Here is an 18,080-nt window from a genome sequence, read left to right as displayed (position 1 = left end):
GTTTTATATTTTTTTTATATCCAAAAGGGAACATGGTATTTTTTCGATTTTTGTAAAAATTGATTATTTTTGCAGATAAAAAAAAAATCTTGATCTAAATGTTAACTATAAGTAATAATATCAAACATTATGTAGATATACTTTTTTCAAAGGCAAAAAAAAAAAAAAGCTTTTTTCTCTACAAAATGGCAAAAAACGTTGTTTTTTATACACTTATACTGTTCCCGGTCATTTTTGACCGGACCTAACAAAGTTGTGATTTGTACCTAATTCAAGTGTTATTTGATTACCTGTTGCATTGTTTTACTGTATGTGAACATGGTTTTCAATAATCAGATGAAAAATTAAATCAAAAACTTTTATTTTTTGAATCAAATAAATTAACATTTTTTGCAATATTTGCTTCATATTGCACATAAAAACTTTTCTTTATTCTAAACTATATACAAACTTTTCTAAAAAAAAAAGTTTTTTTGTCAAAAACAAATGATAAATGCGATCAATGTATTACTTGCATTGATCACATGTATAATTTACATGACGCTTGCACAAGTATTTTGCACATTTGCAACACATAATATTAGATTTATGGTTACTGGACGTTGGACAGAATGAGCATCTTTTTCGCTTGCAGCTGGTTGCGATGGTGGAAGCCGTTTCAGTATCAGTGGTGGTCGAAGCTGTTGGCTCGCCGTCTCCACCATGCTCTCGAATTTGTCGGGCCACTTTTTCTGCACTCTCATTTCTTGGATTTCGTGGCCGTGTTTTTACATATGGATTAGTGAGAGACTTCCCCAATTCCTCAATAAAAAGCCGTCGTTTGTGTAATTTTTTTTCTTGCCATTTGGGGTTTATTTCCCGCCACAATACAAAGGCATTATAGGCAGATACATCGATCAGGTTGTAAAAGAGAATCATAGGCCACCTATTTGTTTTTCTTTTACATGTATACGTGCCTACAAGCTGGTCTAATGTGTCAACAGCACCTTTAGTGGCGTTATAGTCAAGAATCATGTCTGGCTTTCTGTCATCTCTCTCACTTATTTTTGCATCATGGTGCATGGTGCTCATGAGGATAACTTGTTTATTTTTTTTGGGAACGTACGACACTACCGTACAGCAGTGAGAATATTGAATAATTTTAGAATAAAAGAATAATTTATCTGTAACATACCTGTAAAAATGGGACTTCAGAGCTCTGACGTCTGAACCTCTGCTCACTCTGTGTTGTCTCCAGCTGAACTGAAACTCTACACTGCTATGTTATCTGTCTACAGATAAGATCAGAGCAGACACCACCCTGCAGCAGGAAAAAGCTCACAGTACAACACTTTAGGTGAATTCTGCTTAGGACAGCATTGCACAGTGTAATACTGTACAACCAGCAAACACATGGAAAATCAGAAAATCATGATTTACAATATGAAATGTTGACAACTGAATGGAACTAGATCTATATGAACAGCAGGGTAAATAAAAACCAGTGAAATAAATTGCGCATAGCTATACTGGAAGCGAATCCGTCGGCTGTATCGCAACTTGAAAATGTTGGTATGTGTAAATCTTTTCTGACCAAAAGTAGTCAGATACATTGATAAATAGTAGTAGATGCAATATATAGTTAAAAATGAGGTGATAGCACCTTTATTTTTGTCAAAAATTGTCTGGAGAGCTGAATAAAGGCCTATCGGTCATTTTTGACCGAACAGTACAAGTGTAAAAAAAATTGTACCAAATAAAGTAAACAAAAATTAAAAAAAAAAAAAAATCCCACAGAGAGTACCCCCCTAATGACGAAAAGTCAGGGAGCCTCAAGTCTCAGAATCACACGCTGAATTTTTATAACATTATAGAATTTCAAAAACGGTCATTTTTGACCTAACAGAACAGCAGGGTTAATCGAAGCTGGTGGCAGCATACGCTTTGTACTGGGTAGTTGGGTGTCGTTGTAGCGACTGCGGCGTTGATAATTATTGTTCCTGCCTGAGTGGGAGTAGTTTATCGCGTCGCTGCAGTGTGCCCAATAGCCAGTACATAGCAGGCAGCCTTTCTGGTGACTAATTACCCCAGGTGCAGTACTTAATATGACCTGAGAGTAAGGGGGTCGCCAGAGAGCTGCAATTCTTAAGTGGAACTGTAAGCGGTATATACATAAATCCCTGCAGTTCGTGGTATATTGAAGAGCAGTGGGTACCTAGAATAAGCCCCTGCTGTAAACTAACAAGTCAATAGCCTTGTGTGTGTTTTTTTCATCACATTGTGAAGTGGAGGGATAACTAAGATAAGCCCCCTGCACATGTGATAGCCGTCTGTTGGCCTAAAGTCACCCCGATCTGTGATGTAGGGGTGACGGTCACGGTGTGAATCGTGACACCCTCTACTTTTTCAGATAATTGGTATAATGTTTGTACCTTATTTGCACTATGCACTTTTTTGCTATTGCATTGAAGTTTATTGAGGTGGAGATTTATGACCTCTGCTTGCCCAGCCTGCTTTTTCTCAGTGCCATTGTTTTTGTGTCCTTCACACAGAAGCTCTCTATGTGCCTTGTCATTCATAAGCTGTTTTTATCATGATTTTTTTTTGTGATTTTCATGTAATATCATGTTTTTAATAAACTTTCTTATTTTTATTAAATAATTCTTTTTGGACATTTACTCCGTGTGTTTGTGCAGGAATTATCTAGTTTGGAGTGTCCTTGATAATATTGATCTAGTCCCTTGAAAAGGTATGTAATCGGACCTATTTAATTAGTATGTTTCAGTGGTTTTTGTTCTCAGATTCTCACTGTGCTGTTTGGTGACATGGTGTGTATCACACTCAACATGGACCAGAGGAAGCGAAGGAAAGAGTTGTCTCAGGAGATTAGAAACAAAATTATAGACAAACATGTTAAAGGGAACCTGTCACCTGAATTTGGCGGGACTGGTTTTAGGTCATATGGGCAGAGTTTTCGGGTGTTTGATTCACCCTTTCCTTACCCGCTGGCTGCATGCTGGCTGCAATATTGGATTGAAGTTCATTCTCTGTCCTCCATAGTACACGCCTGCACAAGGCAAGATTGCTTTGCGCAGGTGTGTACTATGGAGGACAGAGAATGAACTTCAATCCAATATTGCAGCCAGCATGCAGCCAGCGGGTAAGGAAAGGGTGAATCAAACACCCGAAAACTCCGCCCATATGACCCAAAACCAGTCCCGCCAAATTCAGGTGACAGAGTCCCTTTAAGGCCGGCTTCACACTTGCGAGTTTTACGGACGTAAGAGCGCAGAAACTACGTCCGTAAAACTCGCAAAAAATACGGCACAATTATTCTCTATGCCTCTGCTCCTATCTGCCGTATTTTACTGATCAGTATTATACGGCTTTCTACGGCCGTACAAAATCGCAGCATGCTGCGTTTGTCACCGTACTGCGCAAGAAATACGCCAATGAAAGTCTATGGAAGCGTGAAAAATACGGATTACACACGGACAAGCAGTGTGACTTGCGAGAAATACGCAGCGCTGTTAGAGAGAAAAGCCGGCAATTCAGTGCGGTGTACAGTAAAATCACACTGACAGCTTACAGTAGAATAGGTAGAATAAATGTGTACACATAGAATAGGTATATATATATATATATATATATATATATATATGTCAGTGAGACACATATATGTATATATATTAATATTTTTTCCAGCGCTATACAGCTTGAAAGCCGGTAATTCAATTACCGGCTTTTTCCTTCTCCTTCCTAAAACCCGACATGATTTGAGACATGGTTTACATACAGTAAACCATGTCTTCTCTCCATTTTTTTTGCAGATTCCACACTACTAATGTCAGTAGAGTGTATCTGCAAAATTTGGCCGTTCTAGCTCTTAAAATAAAGGGTTAAATGGCGGAAAAAATTGGCGTGGGCTCCCGCGCAATTTTCTCCGCCAGAGTAGTAAAGCCAGTGACTGAGGGCAGATATTAATAGCCTGGAGAGGGTCCACGGTTATTGGCCCCCCCCTGGCTAAAAACATCTGCCCCCAGCCACCCCAGAAAAGGCACATCTGGAAGATGCGCCTATTCTGGCACTTGGCCACTCTCTTCCCATTCCCGTGTCTCCCTCCCTCCCGTGTCAAGCCTGGGAGCTTTCTAGGTAATTTCCCACGATCTATGAACATCCAGCAGAGGGCGCCTCACCGCAAATGAAGCTAAATATAGCTCATTGATCTATATTTAGACTCATTCCCCGGGGTTTTGCAGCGAGGAGTAGCATTGCATTAGCAAAGCTCCTTGCTGCAAAATGTTTTAACCCCTTCAGAAGGATTTACATCGTTGGACGTTACAGATCTGCGGAGGGTAAGTATATTGTTGGTTTATTATGTTTTTTCTTTCACAGAACAAGGGTCTTCAGTGACTGGATTGGGCGTAGAATAAAATACTCAAACAACCATTGTTTTTATTTCATTAAAATAATTTTAAATAATGTGTTTGTGTTTTATTTAACCCTTTACTACAATTGGATTAATAATGGATAGGTGTCATAATTGACGCCTCTCCATTATTAATTAGGCTTAATGTCACCTTACAATAGCAAGGTGGCATTAACCCTTCATTACCCCATATCCCACCGCTACAAGGGAATGGGAAGAGAGTGGCCAAGTGCCAGAATAGGCGCATCTTCCAGATGTGCCTTTTCTGGGGTGGCTGGGGGCAGATGTTTTTAGCCAGGGGGGGGCCAATAACCGTGGACCCTCTCCAGGCTATTAATATCTGCCCTCAGTCACTGGCTTTACTACTCTGGCGGAGAAAATTGCGCGGGAGCCCACGCCAATTTTTTCCGCCATTTAACCCTTTATTTTAAGAGCTAGAACGGCCAAATTTTGCAGATACACTCTACTGACATTAGTAGTGTGGAATCTGCAAAAAAAATGGAGAGAAGACATGGTTTACTGTATGTAAACCATGTCTCAAATCATGTCGGGTTTTAGGAAGGAGAAGGAAAAAGCCGGTAATTGAATTACCGGCTTTCAAGCTGTATAGCGCTGGAAAAAATATTAATATATATACATATATGTGTCTACTGACATATATATATATATATATATATATATATATATATATATATAATATATAGACAGTATATATATATATTTTTTTCTTTTTGGGACACATGGATCACTTCTATAGCGGTATGTTGGTTTTGCAAGCCTGCGAGAAAACCACGCAGTACGGATGCCATACGGATTACATACGGAGGATGCCATGCGCAAAAAACGCTGACACACCCTGCCTACGGAGGAGCTACGGACCACTATTTTCGGGACATTTCAGCGTATTACGGCCGTAATATACGGACCGTATTTTCATACGCTGAGTGTGAAGCCGGCCTTAAGGAAAAAAGTTATAAGACCATCTCCAAGCAGCTTGATGTTCCTGTGACTACAGTTGCACATATTATTCAGAAACTTAATATCCATGGGACTGTAGCCGACCTCCCTGGAAGTGGCCGCAGGAGTAAAAATTGGTGACAAATCAAAGAGACGGATAATACGAATAGTAACAAAAGACCCCAGAAAAACATCTAAACAGATTAAACGTGAACTTCAAGCTCAAGGAACATCAGTGTTAGATCGCACCATCCGTCGTTGTATGAGCCAAAGTGGACTTCTTGGGAGACAACCAAGGAGGACACCATTGTTGAAAAAAAATCATAAAAAAGCCAGACTGGAATTTGCCAAACTACATGTTGACAAGCCCCAAAGCTTATGGGAGAATGTCCTATGGACAGATGAGACAAAAATTGAAATTTTTGGCAAGGCACATCAGCTCTATGTTCACATACGGAAAAATGAAGCATATCAAGAAAAGAACACTGTCCTTACTGTGAAACATGGAGGAGGCTCTGTTCTGTTCTGGTGCTGCTTTGTTGCATCCGGCACAGGGTGTCTAGAATCTGTGCAGGGTACAATGATATCTCAAGACTATCAAGTGATTCTAGAGAGAAATTTGCTGCCCAGTGTCAGAAAGCTTGGTCTCAGTCGCAGGTCATGGGGCTTGCAACAGGATAATGACCCAAAACACACAGCTAAAAGCACCCCACAATGGCTAAGAGGGAAACATTCAACTATTCTGAAGTGGCCTTCTATGAGCCCTTACCTAAGTCCTATTGAACAGCTTTGAAAAGAGCTGAAACATACCGTTTGGAAAAGGCAACCTTCAGACACGAGACAACTCGAGTAGTTTGCTCCAGAGGAGTGGGCCAAAATACCTGTCGAGAGGTGCAGAAGTCTCATTTACAGTTACAGGAATTGTTTGATTGAAGTGATTGCCTCAAAAAGTTGTGCAACAAAATATTAAGTTACGGGTCCCATCATTTCTGTACAGGCCTATTTCATGAGTTTTTTTTTTTTTTTAATTCTGTGGAAGCATGGTTGAAAAGCAATGTCTGACTTTCATTTGCTCATTTTCATAGATTTATTTTTTATTAATTTTTTCAGATTCAAGTTATTTCTGTGACCATTGTGGTTCTTTCTGTCATTAAATGAGGGGTACCAACAATTTAGACCACATGTGTAGGAGGAATGAATATTTTGACTCCACAGCCACTTTCCGGAAATTAACACGTAGTGGATGTTGGAGAGTGAAAATTACACATTTGCCATTTTATTACCCAGCACATAGTGCCCAGCTTGTGCTCCAGGAGACACACACCACAAAGTGGATTTTTCTAACTATATAATATTGCTAAATACAGGGATCCTAAATGTTGTTTGAGCACACTGCAAGACTCAGAAGTGAGAGCGGATTTTGCTGGATTGGTTTATAGAAACTGTTACTTTTCAACAGCCTTTGAGCCACTAATAGTGTGGGAACCTCTGTTTTTTTCATTGACAGATGATGGACCTGAGTGGGGACTTTTTATGAAATGAGAATTGGTATTATTTTCGCCTACATAACATTGATTGGTTTCTTTTTATTCGATATTTGGGAGGCAGAATGAACAAACAGTTGAACACCACACACTACTGGCTCATCCAACAAGGTTTTCTATTCGACTGTGAACAGTCATTGCCTTGGTAAATAACACCATGTGACGCAATTTTTTTTTTGTTCTTGGCTTCCAAGTGTAGTATTTAACTGCTGATGTTTAAAGACTATGGAAAAACGACTACATTCAAACTTAGATTTTATGACCACAGCCCAGAAAAATTTTGTATTTATTTTGACAAAAAAAGGAAATTATTATATTTTCTTTCTTTCATGCAGTCTGATAAAAAAACAACACTTGCATGGTGAATAGACAAAGACAGTAAAAAATCTCTCAAAAAGGTTCAGAAATGAGTAGGTGTGGGGGCGTGGTTATGGAGTGAGAGGAAGAAGACGTGCTTTGGGAGAGCTCCCTAATATCCTTCTACCATCCTGCCTATTAGACCCCTTATATTATTAAAATCCTGCGGCTGCCGAGACCCCTGGAGACGCAGAGGCTGCTAGCCTCTGGAGAAGACTAGGGCGGTGACAGAGAGGTGCCGGTGAAGGAGGAAGATCGGCGACGCGGAGGGCCCTGCATGTGACGGCGGCCATCTTCCAGGGGGACGCCTTGTCCACGAGAGACGCGGTGCTGCGGATATCTGCAGCCAGAATCTCTCCCTGCTCTTCGGGAGGCACCGGGCGCCGGCAGGTGAGGACTGCGGGACTCCGAGGAGAGAAGCGCACACCGGCGGTGGGGGCGGCTGTGAGCGGCGGCCATTATTAAAGCGCGCGCTCCTACAGCAGATGACGTGGTGCAGCCCCTCATTATTACAGCGCGGCTGAGTAACGCATACTGGTGCTCCATAATCTAAGGGTCAGCGCGGAGTGAGCTCTGAAAGATTGAGCCCCGCGCTCCCGAATCAGCCACAACTCGGCCAGCTGTGTCTCCAATTGGAGATTGCATAGGCCCCCTTGCTGATACCGCCACTGCCCTGGACATTCCCTATTGCAGGGACTACCATCAAACCCTCAACCTACACCTCCTGGCAGTACATTGGTGCACCCCCTGGACATAGAGGCCCTCAATAATAACACCGTAAGCCATATACAGCAGCCCTGGTGTGCCTGCAGGACACTGCTACAGATCTGATTTGGACCGCCTTGCTGTATCATTTGCCTGTTAGACATGCAGCGTACAAAAAGCACATCTGTAGCTGACAAGCTAAAAGAATTTGCTAGGAGTGATGCACAGGACAGTGCAAGATCTCTTAGAAATAATTCCTCACAAGCACAGCGGGGGAAAAACCGCCTCTCTGATAATAATGATGAGGCTGAGCAAGATGAACTAACTCTTAAACAAGCATCTGCACAATTAATGCAAGCTATATCTCTGACTAGAACGTCCCTCTCTGAACAAATAGAGGACGTACACACTGAGGTGGGACGTCTGAGGCAGGACATGCAAGCCATGAAGGGACGTATGATGGAAGTGGAGACAAGGGTGTCTCAGGTAGAGGACACCATTAAACCTATGGAGGCCAAGTTGGCAAAAGTTGCTGGCTCTACAAATGCCTGGAAACAAAAGGCTGATGACCTTGAAAACAGAATGCGTCGAAATAATATTCGTATCATAGGCCTACTGGAACGTACAGAAGGCCAGCAGCCTGAAAAATTCCTGGAGTATTGGCTTAAGTTGTCGCTGGGAGATGCGTTTTCTCTGATGTTCTCGGTGGAAAGAGCCCATAGAGTCCCCACCAAGTCTCTTCCTCCTGGGACACCACCCAGACCTCTCCTGGCACGTATTCTCAATTGCAAAGACAGAGATGCTATCCTACGGTTGGCGCGACAAAAGAGTCCCATCAAGTTCAACGATGCTACAATCTCGATATTTCCAGACTTCTCCGTTGAACTCCAGAAACAACGGGCAAGATTTGTGGATGTTAAGAAGCAGCTCAGAGATAAAAACATTATCTAATCCATGATATACCCGGCGCGTCTCCGGGTTGTCAGCAACGGTTCCTCCCTGTTTTTCACTGACCCGTCAGAGGCAGCTGATTGGCTGCGTTCCCGTGGAATGTCTAGTGGAATAGAATCCTGATGTGTTTTCGGCTGATCAACGGTTATTTAGTTGCTGAATTGGAGCTCTCCCTGTGAGCGCTCAACGTACCAACAATACCGGACGCTGGAATCAGCGGGGGTATCCCCAGGTTTATTTGAAGACGGGAGTGCTGTTCTATGCTCTTGGATTGTTCGTTTTTTGTTAAGTTGTTGTTTTTCTATTTTGTTAGATTTAATCAGTTATAGTAGATATTTGGGTAAGAGCCGCCACCAAAGCCTTTATGACCTCCCATGCGTAATTAGTGGTCTTCTCTCACCATCAGTACACACCATTTTTTTAATGACTGGGTATGGGGTCTGAGTTGATATGTATGACATGGAACAGACGGGGTATTAAGTCACCCCGGAAAAAAATTAAGGTGTTCTCTCAAATCAGGCGGTGTCATCCCCATATTGTGGTCCTGGTGGAGACGCATCTGACCAGAGATACAGCCAGAGGTGTACAGAAACCTTGGGTACAATGGTATGCTCACTCATTTCACACTAGCTACTCAAGAGGGGTATCATTATTAATACACAAAGATGTCCGATGGGAGTCCCGAGCGACTCGGCGGGATATAGAGGGACGATTTGTCTTTGTCCATGCACTAATTAACTCCCGTGAATATGTCATATTATGCATATATAACCCCCCTCCAGCCAACACCTCAATACTTAAGATGGCAATGAGCTTTGCGTTAAACTACCCTGACACACATGTTATATGTATGGGTGACTTCAACCTGGTTATGAACAGTAGTCTTGATAGAATACGTTTGGGAGATGGGTCGTCCGGGGAGCCCTTGTCTTCTTCTCCTTCCTCAGCCCCGACTCAGTTGGCACAGTTCATGGAGGGTAGCGGCTGGATAGACCTATGGAGGATCCATCGCCCTGGGGAGAGGGGATATACCTGCCACTCATCCACTAAAAGTTCCCTCTCTCGCATAGATTATATCTTCGGATCTGGTGATTTGGTGCGGTGGGTAGATAGTGTGGAACATGGTAATAGAGGAATCTCAGACCATAGTCCGGTCACACTTAGACTCGTGTTCGGGACATTGAATAACGGTAGAATATGGAAATTGAATCCCTTTTGGTGTAAACTAATAGGTTCAGATGATAGGACAGTTGACCAGTTAAACTGCTTCATTCAGTCCCACTCAGAACTTCAGAATATTAATTTATTTTGGGACACACTTAAGGCATATTTAAGGGGCTGTCTGTCTTCAACAATTTCATATATCAAGAGGGTAACATCGAGAGAGGACGACGAGATTGAGCAACACTTGAGAAATGCTGAGGCAACATACACAGCTGACCAGACCAACGATAATAGGGTTGAGTGGTTGACTCTGCAAAGATTATATACCCAACACATAGACACTAAGTCTAAGCGGAAACTATTTTTCACACGACAATCGTACTTTGAAATGGGGAATCAGGCGGGGAAATTCCTGGCCTACTTGGTGCGTCAACACAACACATCTAATATGATATTACAAATTCGCTCACCAGACGGCTCATTGAATTCCACTACTGAGGGAATACTCCAATGTTTTTATGACTATTATAAGGGGCTATATGAATCTAAGAGCGGTTTTGATGTTTCCGATTGTCTAAGATATTTATCCGATATAACATTCCCTGCACTAAGCTCCGCCCAGCAGACCTTTATGGACGCTGAATTCACTCTGGAGGAAGTGAAACAAGCTATAACGGATATGGCCTCCGGGAGGGCCCCTGGACCAGATGGCTTTCCTGTAGAGCTGTATAGGAAATGCCGGGAGATACTGGCTCCGCTTTTATTGAAAGTATTTAAAGAGATATGGAGGGCAGGGTGTCTACCTGATACTTTTTATGAAGCACATATTATTGTACTTAAGAAGGAGGGGAAAGATCCTTTGGAATGTGGGTCCTACCGTCCCATATCCCTGGTAAACGTGGATTATAAGATTTTTGCTAAAATACTGGCTACCAGGTTGAACTCCATCATATTAGATATTGTACACCCAGATCAAACTGGCTTTATGCCCGGTAAGAGCACCTCTATAAATATTAGGCGGGTCCAGGCGGTGATTCAGTATAGCTCTTTGCTGCCAGATAATAGCTGGGCACTGGCGTCGTTAGACGCAGCCAAGGCGTTCGACTCTCTTGAATGGCCCTTTTTGTCCGCCTGCCTACAGAAATATGGCTTTGGGGAGAAATTTTTGAAGTGGGTTGGTGTGCTATATCTGAAACCCAAGGCCCGTATAGTTGTTAACGGCTCCATCTCTGAACCACTCTCACTATATAGGGGAACTCGTCAAGGGTGCCCCCTTTCCCCAGCCCTATTTGCTTTAGCAATAGAAGCATTAGCTATACGTTTGCGTTCAACCCCCGGTATTGATGGTATTAAAATAGCGGACCGCACGGATATTGTCGGTTTATATGCTGACGACATGATAATATTCATGGATAAGACAGAAGAAACATTACCAAGGGTAATTGCTACCATAGATAAATTTAGTGGGTTCTCAGGTCTATATATTAATTGGGATAAATCTGCCCTACTACCTCTATCTCAGCTCCCAGCACCTAATCTTAGTACTCTCTCTTTATTGCCAATAGTGTCTAAATTTAAGTACTTGGGTATTTACATGTCCCAGCACAGTGAGTTAGACTTACAGCTTAACGTTTTCCCCCTGTTGGAATATACTAAATTGAAATTTGCATCTTGGAGTAGGCTTCCGCTATCTGTAGCGGGCCGCATTAATCTCATTAAAATGATTTTGCTTCCTAAATTCAATTATTGTCTTCAACATAGTGCAGTAACTATACCAAAAATTTTCTTCACCAATCTAAATTCTCATGTTACCTCATTCGTATGGGGGAAGGGTAGGCCCAAGCTTAAACTGGCCACTTTGCAGAGACCTAAGCGGGAGGGAGGCTTGGCATTACCAGATTTTTTGCTATACTATCTAGCGGGACAGGCTAAAGCACTGTGTAAATGGATGCCTCATAACTATCTCCCCAATTCTGAAAGCCATTTAGTTAACTCTGTCGGTGCTGGATGCCCGCTGGGTCTTCTAGAGTCGGGGAAAATAGACGCTCCCTGTCTGTTACCCATGATTCGTTTGGCGCGGTCCACTTGGAAGAAAATTAAAAAAATTACTGGATTTGGGGACATTGTAGCAGAGATGCCTCTATGGGATAATGGTTATTTCCCGACACTGATGAATCACCCATCTACAAAATTTTGGGTTTCTCGTGGGGTTCTCTTGATCGGAGACTTATATGATCAGGGTTTTTTTGTGTCCTTTGAACAACTACAAAATAAGTGTGATCTTCCAAGGTCTCAATTTTTTCGATATCTGCAGCTCAGATCTGCCGTTCAGTCATTTGTCAGGAATGAGGGGATGAACCGTAACATTTCATCTGTACCTTTGATAGGTATTCTTAAGTCGCAGGGACCTCAAGGTCTTATTTCGTCCCTATACACATATCTGCTATCAGCGGGGACGGACTCTGTTGTGGACTCGGTAAGGGGCAAATGGGGAGGACTCATTCCTGACATGCAAAACGAGGAATGGGAGGATATTTTGGAATCCCCTCTCAGAGTATCCCCATCAGTCAACAATCAGATGACCCAATTATACATAATCCACCAGTCATACTTGACTCCGTTGAGACTTTGTCGGATGGGTCGATACCCGACGTCGGAATGTTTGCGTTGCCACTCTCCTGACGCGGATTTTGTACATATGATATGGCAGTGCCCCATAGTTTCTCATTACTGGAGGGAGGTGGCGTCACTATTAACTTCAGTATTGTCAATTCCAATTCCTCCTGAACCTTTAATTTGCTTATTTGGAGTGTGGGATGAGGGGGCCTGGGAACATTATACTGGGATTTTTTTACGTGAAACACTCTTTCTGACAAGGAAGTTACTAGCTCTGAGGTGGATGGGAAACTCGCCCCCCTCCGTTAGGTCCTGGATTGAGCTGGTAAATGCAGTTATCCCCTATGAGCGTACTCTTTATCAAAATAGAGGTTGTCCGCGTAAATTTAGTAAAATCTGGGATAAATGGAATGCTTCACATCTCACTTTGTGACCTGACTGATTGAGAGAAATGTGGTATACATGGTTCCTTGATCCGTAAATATTGCGTAATGGGAAAGGGAAAAAGTTTAAATAATAATGTGTTCAACTTTTGTTAAGTGGCGGCTTAGTAGTTTTGGAGGCTTAGTTTGGTTATAGTTTAGGAACCCTATGTTCTGACTGTTGTATAACTTAACGCATATGTTTTCTTTATGTAAAATAATTGGCATATGTATATTTTGTCTTTCTCAATTCCTGTAAATGCAACCATACAAATTAATCACAAGGACAAATATGTATGCTGTAATTTTATTCTGTGTCTAATAAATAAACGAATTAAAAAAAAAAAAAAAGAAATGAATAGGTGTTCTAGATTTGAGAGTGTACTGCAAATCGCTTTCTCGAAGAAGCCCCCAAATGTAGTCCCCATCATGTATTCATTACGCTGTCTTTGGTAACGACGTTCAAAGTCCAATATATCTTGATGAAAGCGCTCGCCTTGCTCCTCTGAGTTCTCATGCTTTCCTTCAACTTGTCAAGATGAGCATCAAGGATATGGACTTTGAGAGACATTCTGCATCCCATTATGGCGTAATTCTTTATGAGAGTCTGAACCAACTGCACATAGTTTACAGTCTTGTGTTTACCCAGGAAGCCATGAACCAGTGCAACAAACTGTTCCAAGCCGTTTTCTCCGTCCTGTTCAGCAGTTTGGCGAACTCGTCACATTCTATGATCTTCTTGATCTGCGGTCCAACTAAGATACCAGCCTTGACCTTTGCCTCAGACAGCTTTGAAAAGAGACATAGGAGGTAATTGAAAGCTGCTGACTCCTTGTCAAGAGCTGTGATAAATTGCTTGATGAGGCCTAACTTGATGTGCAGTGGTGCCATCAGCACCTTAAGAGGTTCTATCAGTGGCTCCCACTGGACATTGCTCTTCCCCACAGAGAACTCGGTCCGCTGTGGCCTGTCTTTTCTGTGATAGTGCGCCTTAGTGTCATGGCTGTCCCAGAGGCAAAGGACATTTTGTGAAACCAACTTGAAGGCCCATCAGAAATTACACCATTTTGAATTCTCCGATGACCTGCCATCCATAGTCGTCATACTTCAAGGCACTCAGCGACCTTTTGACACTGGTGTAGTTCTCTTTGAGATCGAAAGAGTGAGCCATAGGGAGAGACAGGTAGTTGTTTCCATTGTGAAGCAGCATGGCTTTGAGGCTCTGGAATGAACTGTCAATGAATAGCCATCATTCACTCGGGTTACAAGTGATACCTATAGCCTCAAAAAGACCGGCCACATTGCTGCAGAAGCACAACCCATCTTCTCAACTGAAGAAGTTGGAAAATGTTTGGTTACGCTTTCTCTGATCTGTGGCTTGCACGCTTTCATCCAACAAGTTCCAGTGCTTGAGCCTGGATGTCAGAAGCTCAGCATTGGACTTGGTAAGACGAAGGACTCTGATTAGATCATTGACATCTTTCTGGTTAGGACATTATGGCCTTCTCTCCTTTGTATCTGTGAAAATGTAATCTTAGTCTCCAATATCTTCCTCGCTGTCTTACTTGCTGCTTTTTCCTGGAGATCGGGGGAGTTGGAACAGGCATCTCGGGGCAGTGTGGTACTGGGGCAATGTAAGAAGGAATGTCTGGATAAATGACTTGAGGCACATTCTTGCCTGTGCGACGTTTGGCAGGATCCACTATGCAGAAGTAGCAGTTGCTTGAGTGATCGGTCGGTTGCTGCGAAATTCACGGTATAGCAAATTTCATGGCTCTCTTTTCTCCCCTGTACCAACCTGTAACATAGCAGATATAATTAATTATATAAATTTAAAAGCATGAAATTTTACACATTATGTAATATATTATTTACTATAGTGCATTGACATATGTGAAAATGTCAATTGCAACTCCTTAAACTGTATTAGCTCTAAATCATTGAAATTCTACACAATAAAGCACTGCCATCTAAATGAGCAGCAATTGTTCACCTTACCTTCAATAGTTTTCTTGAAATATTCGCATGTAAAATGAGGTGCTCAAGACTTGTCTTGATCCCCGACAGGCATGCCGAAATATGTCTTGTAGGCCTCGCACATCTTATGACATGCTTTCATGGAATACTTTCTTTCTCTTGCCTTTATAAATTGTCCACACACGTAGCAAAATGCATTTGCTGGGCGCAAACAACCTCTTGATGCCATTTAAAACAAATAATTGTTCTTTAACTACGATTCGTTATTCTCTTACTCAGCAATAACATAAACCAAAATATTGGTTTGAGTCACCTGTGCTTTTATATTTGTATGACTACTATTGAACAGTCCATACTATTGAATGTTCTTGAAAGTTCAAAAAGCTTCTAGAAACTTCTAGATAGTTCTGGAAAATTCTGCACAATTCTAGCAGTTCAAGAATATTCTAGAAGACTACTTAGTATTGAATACGAATCGAGATTTTTACCAAAAATGGACAAATTTCAAAATTTCATTGTCCTTATCACAGAAGCAATGTTTTGTTGGAACAACAACTATTTACTATTTGTATTAGGCATAACAGGTTAGGAAAACACACTTTCTACCCAGGAAAAAAAAATATTACATAATGTAATTAAAGTTTTTTACATAGCTTGCCATTTTTATGGACAGTTTAAGTGGAAATGTTCAAAAATATAAGACTCAATGATATTTTATTAAAAATAATTATTGTTTTTATCTTAGCAGATGACTGTACCAGGAGATCAGAGGGACAGCTGACATCTTCAATTTTTAAATCTGATGATCTTGAGATCCCACAAGATACTAATGAAGTGAATTCCATTACTCCAGATACATCATCATCCATTCACAGCAAAGATCTATCATCTGATCCTATGAAACAGGTCTCATCTTCTGATTCATTACTGACTACTAAGGAAAATCAAAGTCACAAAAGAGGCATTAAAACACAAACTGCTCCTAAAGCAAAGAAGTCATTTTCATGTTCAGAATGTGGGAAATGTTTTAACAAGAAATCACATTTTGTTACTCACCATAGAACTCACACAGGAGAGAAGCCTTTTTCCTGTTCAAAATGTGGAAAATGTTTTAACTGGAAATCAGATTTGGTTAATCACCAGAAAACTCACATGGGGGAGAAGCCTTTTTCCTGTTCAGAATGTGGAAAATGTTTTAACTGGAAATCAGATTTGGTTAAGCACCAGAGAACCCACACAGTGGAGAAGCCTTTTTCCTGTTCAGAATGTGGGAAATGTTTTAACTGGAAATCAGGTTTGGTTAATCACTATAGAACTCACACGGGGGAGAAGCCTTTTGCATGTTCTGAATGTGGAAAATGTTTTAACCAGAAATCACATATTGTTAGACACCACAGAACTCACACGGGGGAGAAGCCTTTTTCCTGTTCAGAATGTGGTAAATGTTTTAAATCTAAAATAGATCTTGATTGCCATCATAGAACTCATACAGGGGAAAAGCCTTTTTCATGTTCAGAATGTGGGAAATGTTTTACCAAAAAAGGGAATCTTGATGAACACCAAAGAACCCACACAGGAGAGAAGCCTTTTTCATGTTTGGAATGTGGAAAATGTTTTACCCAGAAATGGCATCTTGTTAGTCACCAGAGAACTCACACAGGGGAGAACCCTTTTTCGTGTTCAGAATGTGGGAAATGTTTTAAATGGAAAATAGATCTTGATCGCCATCAGAGAACTCACACAGGGGAGAAGCCTTTTTCATGTTCAGAATGTGAGAAATGTTTTAACCATAAATCAGAGTTGGTTAATCACTATAGAACTCATACAGGGGAGAAACCTTTTTCATGTTCAGAATGTGGGAAACGTTTTAACCGGAAAGCACATCTTGTTAGTCACCAGAGAACTCACACAGGTGAGAAGCCTTTTTCATGTTCAGAATGTGGGAATTGTTTTAACCAGGAAAGCGCTTCTTGTTAGACATTAGAGCAGTCACACAGAGGAGAAGCCTTTTTCATGTTCAGAATATGGAAAATATTTTAAATGGAAAATAGATTTGGTTAATCACCATAGAACTCACCCAGAGGAGAAAACGTTTACATTTTCTTAATGTGGAAAATATTTTACTTGGAAATCAACTGTTAATAAACATCAGAGACGTCACGTAGGGGAGAAGCCTTTTTTATGTTCATAATGTTGGAATAGTTTTAACCAAAATTGAATCTTCTTAAATGGGTTGTCTCTTGTCATTCCTCATGTTTGCTGACAAAAGGATAAAACAAAACGTCATTAATTCCAAATGTAAAACTATACCTATAATTCACCCCCTGAAGGTTAGTCAGTAGGTGACTAATAGAAAAAAACATGTACCCCACAGTTCAGTATATAGGGTGAGGTTACGTATACACACTCACTCTCCCAAGCCTCTCATTTCTACGGGTTTCATCGTCCTCACCAAAGGTGACTCATCAGGAGACTATTTAATATTGACTATCTTTAAGCGAGACTAGACAAAAAAAAAAAACTAAAATCATGTATCATGTTATCTGAAACAGTCAGAATACTAGCCACTAATTGGCAGATCCCAGACCATAAACTATATACTTAGTAAGTTTATAAGCCACTCCATTGTCAGGAATAGATATTATGTGACAATACAGTATAATTCGTGTGTTTTTCTCCTATAGGGACTGCCCTAGTTTGGTATTGTAACAGCTGTTAATTAGTAGTGCAGACAAATTGTCCTAGACTAAACTCTGTTTTCAGATGGCCCAGTATGTACCACTCAGGGAAAACTTACCTGCTCCAAAGATCAATAGCAGCTTCTAACTAATGGCCATGCTGCGGTCTGCAAGGAATGAGTGCAATATCATTATAAAGGCTGGGGATGTGTGCAATCCTAATGTCTGGAAGATCTGTGCCATTATTTAGTATGAGGGTAAGTGCATACGTTCAGGATTTTTCATGTTTTTTCGTTTTTTT

The 18,080-nt window shown here is 41.2% G+C and overlaps 1 protein-coding gene across 2 annotated transcripts in view; it reads left to right on the top strand.

Annotated features, from left to right (window-relative positions):
* Positions 1-17,261, top strand: part of LOC138662832 (oocyte zinc finger protein XlCOF22-like) — a 36,042-nt gene extending 18,781 nt beyond the window's left edge. Inside the window, exon 6 of one of the 2 annotated variants that reach the window (XM_069748805.1) lies at positions 15,850-17,261. In XM_069748805.1, coding sequence (XP_069604906.1) covers positions 15,850-17,078 — 1,229 coding nt within the window. In that variant the 3' untranslated portion in view covers positions 17,079-17,261. Of the gene's footprint in view, positions 1-15,846 lie in introns of both variants that reach the window. The other variant, XM_069748804.1, reaches the window with a different exon arrangement.
* The last annotated feature ends 819 nt before the right edge of the window (positions 17,262-18,080 follow it).

This window comes from Ranitomeya imitator, chromosome 2, assembly GCF_032444005.1.
Source record: "Ranitomeya imitator isolate aRanImi1 chromosome 2, aRanImi1.pri, whole genome shotgun sequence".
NCBI lineage: Eukaryota > Metazoa > Chordata > Amphibia > Anura > Dendrobatidae > Ranitomeya > Ranitomeya imitator.
Note: the sequence above shows the minus strand (reverse complement) of the source record. Positions and strands in the feature narration are given on the sequence as shown.